At 42.7% G+C, this 10080-nt stretch overlaps 1 protein-coding gene across 1 annotated transcript; it reads right to left on the bottom strand.

Moving 5' to 3' along the window:
- Nucleotides 1-204: 204 nt before the first annotated feature.
- LOC146701596 (uncharacterized) lies at nucleotides 205-8288 on the bottom strand. The gene is made up of 4 exons (XM_085467908.1): nucleotides 8195-8288; nucleotides 7309-7414; nucleotides 1472-2152; nucleotides 205-1146 (listed from the first exon to the last, which is right to left on the bottom strand). Exons 2-4 carry the CDS (start codon nucleotides 7324-7326, stop codon nucleotides 460-462), a joined length of 1386 nt encoding a protein of 461 aa, XP_085324034.1. The 5' UTR covers nucleotides 7327-7414; nucleotides 8195-8288; the 3' UTR covers nucleotides 205-459.
- Nucleotides 8289-10080: the final 1792 nt, after the last annotated feature.

A 10080-nucleotide genomic window follows, 5' to 3' on the forward strand; every position in this document is an offset into this window, starting at 1 on the left:
GACTGTGTTTAAAAATAACTTTCACTGCAAACAACTCCATGTACCTGTTTAAACAAGTAACAATATTCACTAAATAAGCACTAATAATATATTCATTTTGTAACACACTGAAAACAGTTCATCTAACTGTGACTGTAAACATGTTTCCATTTGTCACTTCAGTTTTTACTCTGAAATACAGGAAATGACATCATGGCTCAAGTCTTTATCATTAAAATCTTTCTTTATTTAACATTTGAATTTTTTATTTAACATTTCCAAGATTCAATAACATAAAGAACCCGAACAAGAAGACATTTGTGTATCAAAATACATTAAAACAAATACTTTATAATAGGAAACAGAGTTTTCAACGAACTGATGAAAAGAAAGCTAACCACTCGACATGAACACTACAGTAGGACAGTTTTGAAAGCTTAAAATGGAACTAGGGGAAGAGTTTGATTCACAGCTGCCTCATCAGATTTTTACAGGAGATTCTATCTGAACTCTGTGGAGCCTGATCTCAAGCTTTTTGAGTCTGACACTGAAACCAGAGGATCTTTCTGTCTCTTCAGATTCACTGTGATCCAGTGATGGGAGTGATTTCAGCCCTGAGTGATCACGCTGATGTTTGCACAGAGCAGACAATGAGGTGAATGTTTGGGCACATTGGTAACAGTGAAACAGTTTATTAGTAACGTGGGATCGTTTGTGTTTGGAGTATGAACTGAGATTCCTGAAGCTCTTGTCACACTGGTCACAGCTGTAGTTTCCTTCCACGTGTGTACGTTCATGATTGTTACAATGACCTGATTGTAAGAAGCTTTTGTCACAGTGTCTGCACTTGTATAGTTTCTCTCCTGTGTGGACTCGTTTGTGTGTTTTAAGCTCCCATGCAGTGGTGAAGGATGACCCACACTGATCACAGAGGTGCTTTTTAACCCCACTGTGAATCAGTTCATGTCGTTTTAAGTCACCTGATGTGGTGAAGCTTCTCCCACATTCTTTGCAGTATTTCAGTTTGTCTCCAGTGTGTCTACGTTGATGTCTTTTTAGGGCAACTTGCCAACTGAATGTTTTTCCGCAGAGGTCACAACGAAAGTCTTTCCCACCACCACAGTGATGACAGGGTTGAGAACTGGATCCATCTGTGTCGCTCTGCTTCTAAACAAAGACACAAAGACAGTGTAAGTCAGTCCTTCAACATTTTTATCCTGAACGTCGCCTGAAATAAAGAGCATCTCTGCAGACGTCCAATTACATTTGACTGTTTCAGTTAACACACTCAGTTTACTGGGCTGCAATAACTACAATACTACCACCATAATACTACAGTAATACTAAAATCATAACTGACATGAAAATCTGAATAATCACTCAGAGCTGCTTTTCCATGCAGTAGAATTGCTAACATGCTAACACAGTTTAATGAGCAGAGTTGTTCCAAACAGTCAGGCTAAAATGACAAGATAACAATATAAATACATACCTCACAGTAACTGCACTTGTAGAGTCTCTTTCTGGTGTGGATCTGTTGGTGTTCTCTCAGGTTACGTGGAGATTTAAAAGTCTTCTCACACAGGTCACATTTATAAGGTCGTCCCTCAGTGTGGGTAAACATGTGTTGTTTTAACTGTGTGTCTGTAGCAAACTCTTTGCCACACTGTTCACAGCAGTACACATCATGTCTGGTGTGAATGCGTAGATGTATATTTCGGCTATCTATCCGGCTGAAAGTTTGGCCACAGATGTCACAGCTGTATGCCTTAATTCCAGAGTGGGTAACTAGATGCCTCTGTAAGCTGCTACTGTGAGTAAAAGCTCTGCCACACTGATCACAGCTGTACGCCTTAATTCCAGAGTGGGTAACTAGATGACTCTGTAAGTGGCTACTGCGAGTAAAATCTCTGCCACACTGATCACAGCTGTACACTTTAACTCCACTGTGGATGAGTTGGTGTTGTTTTAGGTGACCCTTCGTGGAAAAAGACTTTCCACACAAGTCACAGCTGAACGGTCTCTCTCCAGTGTGGATGACCTGATGACGTTTTAGTTCATTCTTCCTAGCAAAATCCTTCCCACACTCGTCACAGGTGTGTGTTTTCTCTCTCTTTCTTCTGTGAGGTTTGTCGGCCTCCTGAGAGCGCTGACTTCTCGCTCCATGTTGGTCCTGCAGTGACAGAGATACAAACAGAGGCAGTGAGTGAAATGCAGTCGTGGAACAAACTCAACCTTCAAACTCCCTCCATTAACACTAGTTTTAGACCTGAAGGTGGAGTGTGGCACCAAACACCTTAAAGGTCTCTTATCCCCACCTGCTGGTAGTTCTAACACATTACATCCAACCTGCTGTTAAAAATAATTCATGACTTTTTAAAAACACTAAAATCATGCCCATCCCTCCTGATTGTACACAGATATATAAAAATGTATACATATATAAATATTTACCAGGTCTATACTTTTTTATATTTCCTATTGTTGTTCCCTGATTTTTACATATACACATATATATACACACATACATTTAAAAAAAAAAAAAGAAAGAAATGAAAACACCCAGCACGCCCCTGCGGGCGGTTTATCCTTCAAGCTCGGGTCCTCTACCAGAGGCCTGGGAGCTTGAGGGTCCTGCGCAGTATCTTAGCTGTTCCCAGGACTGCGCTCTTCTGGACAGAGATCTCCGATGTTGTTCCCGGGATCTGCTGGAGCCACTCGCCTAGCTTGGGAGTCACCGCACCTAGTGCTCCGATTACCACGGGGACCACCGTTACCTTCACCCTCCACATCCTCTCGAGCTCTTCTCTGAGCCCTTGGTATTTCTCCAGCTTCTCGTGTTCCTTCTTCCTGATATTGCTGTCATTCGGAACCGCTACATCGATCACTACGGCCGCCTTCTTCTGTTTGTCTACCACCACTATGTCCGGTTGGTTAGCCACCACCATTTTGTCCGTCTGTATCTGGAAGTCCCACAGGATCTTAGCTCGGTCATTCTCCACCACCCTTGGGGGCATCTCCCATTTTGACCTCGGGACTTCCAGGTTATACTCCGCACAGATGTTCCTGTACACTATGCCGGTCACTTGGTTATGGCGTTCCATGTATGCCTTGCCTGCTAGCATCTTGCACCCTGCTGTTATGTGCTGGATTGTCTCTGGGGCATCTTTACACAGCCCGCACCTGGGGTCTTGCCTGGTGTGATAGACCCCAGCCTCTATGGATCTTGTGCTCAGAGCTTGTTCTTGTGCTGCCATGATTAGTGCCTCTGTGCTGTCTTTCAGTCCAGCTTTGTCCAGCCACTGGTAGGATTTCTGGATATCAGCCACCTCCTCTATCTGCCGGTGGTACATACCGTGCAGGGGCCTGTCCTTCCATGATGGTTCCTCGTCTCCCTCCTCTTTCTTGGGTTTCTGCTGCCTGAGGTATTCACTGAGCACTCGGTCAGTTGGGGCCATCTTCCCAATGTATTCTTGGATGTTCCTTGTCTCATCCTGGACTGTGGTGCTGACACTCACCAGTCCCCGGCCCCCTTCCTTCCGCTTAGCGTACAGCCTCAGGGTGCTGGACTTGGGGTGAAACCCTCCATGCATGGTAAGGAGCTTTCTTGTCTTGATGTCAGTGGCTTCTATCTCCTCCTTTGGCCAGCCTATTACCCCAGCAGGGTACCTGATCACGGGCAGGGCGTACGTGTTGATGGCCCAGATCTTGTTCTTACCATTCAGCTGACTCCTCAGGACTTGCCTGACCCTCTGCAGGTACTTGGTGGTTGCAGCTTTTCTAGCGGCCTCTTCATGGTTCCCATTCGCCTGTGGGATCCCCAGGTACTTGTAACTGTCCTCTATGTCTGCAATGTTGCCTTCTGGTAGTTCAATCCCCTCAGTTCTGACTACCTTCCCTCTCTTTGTTACCATCCGACTACACTTCTCCAGTCCGAACGACATTCCAATGTCATTGCTGTATAGCCTGGTAGTGTGGATCAGTGAATCGATGTCTCGTTCACTCTTGGCATACAGCTTGATGTCATCCATGTACAGGAGGCGGCTGACAACTGCTCCGTTCCGTAGTCGGTATCCGTAGCCAGTCTTGTTAATGATCTCACTGAGGGGGTTCAGGCCTATGCAGAACAGCAGTGGGGACAGAGCATCTCCTTGGTAGATCCCGCACTTGATGGTGACTTGTGCTATGGGCTTGGAGTTGGCCTCTAGTGTTGTACGCCACATCCCCATTGAGTTCCTGATGAAGGCTCTTAGGGTCCCATTGATCTTGTACAATTCTAGGCATTCCAGTATCCAGCTGTGGGGCATTGAGTCATAGGCCTTCTTGTAATCAATCCAGGCAGTGCACAGGTTGGTCAGTATATATAAGGGGTGCAACGATACACAAAATTCACGGTTCGGTTCGATACTTTGGTGTCACGGTTCGATATTTTTTCGATACAAAAAAAATGTTCATGCCTTTTTAATTTGTCATTTATTAAAATTATAAATATATATTTTAACTCAAAAGTACAGTTTTTAAATTTAACCCTAACCCTTGTGCGTGTTTTTTATTTTGACAGCGAATGCGCACCTGCGGACCACTTATGTGCAGCCCTGGTTATTTAGCTCGTCATATTGCAGCCACAGAAATTCTTTTGTCCATGAAACCATAAAGCTGCACTTTCTTTTTGCCTTATAGTCTGATTTGTCATAACTTCTCCGTTTTGCGGTAAGCTTTTCTTTGGCTGTCAGTTCTTCACCCTGACCTGTCTTATTTGGCTCAGCAGAACTAAAATATATATCCTGCTGCTTTTACACACGCACTCACATAAGCTCAGCGATTCTCTGCGCGATCAACCTCTCACATGTTTAAGCTTGCTGCGGGAGATTTCACTTGTCATGTTTGCGTAGTAAGCTAACGATTAATAAGACGATGTCAGAGGAATTGGTGCACAAATTATCATCACTCACAGATCAGTGCTGTCGCTCTCTATACACAGTTCGCGCGATTGCAAAGTGAAAGCAAAAAAACGAGCGCAAATTCAAACGCGATTTCAATATGTCACATATTGACAGTGGCTCACCGATGCCAATGACATAATTACCCGGCTACATTTCTGAAAGAATGCAAAAGCATTGACATATATTTTTCCTACAATAGCCCGACGGGCAGGGAAGAGATAGATTTTGGTAGCCCGACTGAAAAAAATCGCTAGCCCCAGGACGTCGGGCTAGCGATATTGCGAGCCCTGTATCTGATTGAGGAATCACTCATCTTTGGAAAAGAGAGTTTATTACAGAGAAATGTCTCTTTCCAAAATAAAAGCTATACTATCCGCTTCTTCTGGGCTATATTCTCAGCAGCATAAGGAGAATCATGTGCTAACAGCTGTCTAAATGACTCGGCTAAAGTTAGTAGCATGCTTGTTGTTTTGGTCTTTGCACTAGGATGATGTCGGCGTAAATGTGCAGTCATATTCGTTGTGTTCCCACTAGTGCTTTCAGGTTAATCTCGTTGAAATGACCTTAACGCCACAACACGGCAAATCTCCGTTAACGAGCTACCGCCGATCGCCCCATGCATGGGGCTAGACGGCCAACACGTTAACGAGCTAACTGCGCTAACACACTAGTTCCCACCCATGTAATTGAGCATTGCATGGCACATCCAACATACTGTTTTACTTTAGTCCATGACTCGCTTACCTTCAGGGTCATACGTCACATGAAAACCAAAATAATTCCAAACGCCAGATCTGAATGAGGGTGGGGGAGGTCCATGTTGCAAGGAGAGCTTAACTTCTGTCTCGCTAGCTTGCCCTGCGCTCTTCCTTCTGACATGCTGTCTGTGTTGAGCGCTCAGTGGATCTGCGCTCGACAGTGCAGCCTAGGCGGAGTAGTCGAACGCAGATTCACTGAGCGCTCAACACAGACAGCATCGTCAGAAGGAAAGTTGATAAAATAAATTACAAATTTTGTATTGTTCGATACATATGTGTACCGAACCGAAAGCACTGTATCGAACGGTTCAATATCGATACGAATATCGTTGCACCCCTAATATATATATATATATTTTTTTTTTTTTATTATTTTTAGATGTTTACAAGTATTTACGGCTCCCAGTGTTTCCTTTTCCTTAGAAACTGGGTCCAAATGGCTCTTTGGGTTTTAAAGGTTGTTGATGCTTGTGCTAGATGACAAATCTTCAGTATGTTACGCTTTCCGCCACCCAACACATCCCTATACCGTTTGGAATGAATCTACACATGTACGTTTACTGTAATCGTTTTGGAAAACACTATCTAACATGATTAAGGTGGTGCTTGTGTTAGGGATCAGGTTATGGTCATAGCTGGAATACACAGCTGGAACGTGTATTACTGCCGGCAGCGCCAATCTATTGCTTTCCATCCACAACCCGGTGCATATCATAGGAATACAGAAGGTTAACTTTTGCGTGCCTGAGGAACGCCTCGGGATGTGACAAATCGTCGGTATGTTACGCTGTCGAATGAGAACAAGGTCGACACACAGGACAGGAGAGGAAGAGGGGGGTTAGGTTTAAAGGTAAGGACTGCTCAGTGGGATTTGATTAATATACATGTCTGTACATGTGACATTATGTTTTTTCAGGTTGTAAAACTTGTTGCAAAACAATCTGAGGCAGACTAACTGTGTTATTTAAAGACTGCATGAAGATCCTCTGCAGGTTAGTGCAGGATAAACAGGTTCGTTTGCTGAACTGTGATGGATTTAAAGTAAAGAACAGTGTGTGACTGGTGCACAGTGACTGTGGTGCTCATGTCACAGTTAGATTACATCAAGTGTAGCAGAGATTCATTTAAACTGAAGCTCATGATGCTGACATTCATTCACTGAGTTCCACCTTCATACCAACAGTATAGTGTCTAATATAAAGACAGTGTACTGTCAGTGTAGAGGATGGAAATCAGCCAGGACAGCTCATGAAACATCTGCTGACATCTGGTTGAATTCAGTTGTGTACATCCACAGAGAGCAGCAGGTCAGCTGATCACAGCCTGTACTTTAAGAAAATCTACTGGAGCTCTCAACAGAAATTATTGTGAGCTGTGATTCTTTTCCCCACGCTGAGCCACTACAGCTGATTTTAGGGTTCCCACCTGCTCAATCCCACTTTAACCTCTTCCCTGCTCATGTTCCTGTTTAGAGGCAATGTCACCCTCTACAGTGTAGGCATTGTATTATTACATTATTAAAACATTACATTACATTAATATAGCACAAGGATCAATAAGTTTTGCGTAAAATATATATCAGTACTTCAGCTTTTAATGGAGTTTTAGTTATCACTAGTATCTGTCACCTTCTGTGTTGAGCTCATTGTTTCCTCTGTAGTGACTCAGCTGAGTCCAGATGGCTGAAAATGTTCCTCTGCTGCTCCGTCAGACTCTTCTCCTCCTGCTGATCAGCTGGGACACAAAACAGATCTTTGTTAGGCTCCACACTGCACTGAAGAGTCAAAGTGTCTCATATGTTCATCTGACAGCACAAAGAACAAACTTTAGCTTCCCCAAGAGGGCAACTTGTTTGAAACAAACACAAAAGGTTTAAGCACCAATACCAAATTTAGCAGTATGGCACAGCAGTACCAGGAGAGACTGAGGCCTGTTATTAGAATCAAATGCCCACAGGGTTCGTACGCCTTTTTCAGGGTCAAATTCAAGCACTTTCTAAGCACTTTCAAGGTCCCTTTTCAAGCTTTTCCAGCGAACCCTGTGCCCAGTGGGCAGACACAACTTTGCGCCAATAAGATTAAGGCAGCTGTGTTTTAATATAAATAAATGGATTTCATTATAGCACTTTTCCGCCAACATACGCTGTTTTCCTCTTTCTGGGGCAAAGTGGGCGATAAACAAAGAAATGCTCGGTATGTCCGATGGCCAGTCCAGCTGAATTGTACAATACTGATACTTGAGAGTGCGCGTGTGCGATGCAAGCACGTGTAGAGTGTGTGTTGAGCGCGTGATCAGTAGTGACAAAAACAATTCACAAAGCGTGACCATACTATACTCGTGGCTCACTTCTAATCTATTGTTTTGCACACTTATACACATACCCAGCTGTTTTGCTACACTCTAGAGCCTCGCCTTTAACGGTCTTCTCCCGCCCGCTCTCACAGAGAGGAGCAGAAAACTTCATTCAGAAAACTTCATAAAGCTCAAGACTGACTGAACTCAGATCAAACTTACCTTGGCACTTACTTTTAGATGGGAGAGGGAAAAACTGAGAAACAAACAGCAATGAAACGGGAACTCTGTGGCTTCTTCTTCGTCGTTGTCGTGTTCGTCGTCTTCTTCTTCTTTTTGGCGGTCAGCGCTTTAAGGTACATTATCACCACCTGCTGGACTGGATGGTCATCCATTGTCCACAGACCCTTGGAAGTTTCTGTTCAGATTAAAAATGGAATTCAAGGATCTCGTGACTTGGGTTTGTGGCTTTCACTGTTTACTCTTTAATTTTCTGCCACGTGTAGCAAACCCCACAGCTCAAATCAATGAAGAATTTAGTATTTTTAAGATGTTCTTCGCAGCATTGCTGCAAACAACATACATAGCTGCAACCAGCAGCTATGTAGGCCTAAAATGTGGTCCAAACATGTGAAACAGGTTTACCACCAGAAGAAACAGACTGTAAATAAAAGACTGCGAAAATGAAAAAAATCTTACTCTGACTTTGGATTGCAACCACATTCCCATTTGTCTCTTTAGTCTTTTATTTATGGCTCCAATTATTTGTAACAATGTAACATGTAACAGTCCTGAACTCTGTAATTAACAAATGTGGCATTTTATCTTGAACGACTGAAATGGCTCCTTCAACTTGTAGCTTGAGATTTTTCACAAGCCTCCTTCTGATCAGAAAGTTTGTGTGGTCAGTTGTTTTTGTGTGTTTATCATACTGTAGGCATTTGTCACTCTTTTGAGACAGTTTTCTCGCCACATAAGTTCCTTGAATGCCTCACACACAGCTGCAGGACATTTAGCTAGCATCGGCTTTCAAGATATTCTTTCATACATTCTTCTGTCGTGTTTCATGTATTTGCTCCAACATTCAACATTGCTAAAACTGCATTGTTTCTGTGGCTTGTTGGTCTGGGTAATGATTGGGTGTGCAAGCTCCCGGGTTCAGCTCCTGGACAAGCCCATGTGGTGTTATATGAACCCTATAAAGACATTTGGTAGAGATATAATAACAACTTTCCAAAAATCTCAGCCAATTAATTCTCTCTATGAATATAATTAACAAATAAATTCTGCTGATGTGTTAATCCACAGCAGCTGGATAATAAAGTTTACTGTGTGAGCCATCTCACTTCATCTTTATTCCACCTTACAGGAAGCGTCTGCGTCTCAGCTTGAAAGTTTTTTTTGTTTTGTTTTTTTAATGCACCTATTTATTTTATTTTACTATGGAAATTAAAACTCATCAGATTAAAAAACCTCAAGCAAAACAATCAATAAAGCTGCATAAACTGGTAACATATACACAAACAAACAAATACATACATTAAGTACATTAAATACAGGCCATAAAAATTAGAAACTAAAACGACCAAAACTTCAGAATCTATAAAGAAGGAAAACTTGAACATGATGAAAAGTGATGAAAAGTGTCTAATGACAGAAAAAAACATAATAATATTCAGGTCAAACATTTGCAGGCTGAAATAGCTGCATCCAAGTCATTCAAGTTGAAAATCTCCTTAAGTCTATTAAGTGAGATCAGCTCATTCAGTTTTTGTTGATTTCAGCTGATTTCAAGAGGAAGGAGCTGCAAATCTGAACACTCTTTTTTCCCAACATAACTCTTTTGACACTGAGTTGGTAGTGGGGTATGTTCCTACACCTTTCATGACAACTATCCTCAGCCACATATTCCTGGATATGTATAATGACACCATCAACTTCCCATTTCACCATCATTGGCTTCTTTGATGTGACTTAGTGTTGACTCTGTGTACCTGTGAAACTCCATGACATTGGGTAAGAGGGCTTTATCATGTTATATGTGAGAGAATTTAGAGTAACAGTACTCGAACATGCCAAATCACTCCACAGCTTACTGCCATTCCCCG

Source organism: Copadichromis virginalis, linkage group LG9 (assembly GCF_057382275.1).
Source record: "Copadichromis virginalis isolate Kocher_CV1m ecotype Utaka linkage group LG9, C_Virginalis_male_GT1.1, whole genome shotgun sequence".
NCBI lineage: Eukaryota > Metazoa > Chordata > Actinopteri > Cichliformes > Cichlidae > Copadichromis > Copadichromis virginalis.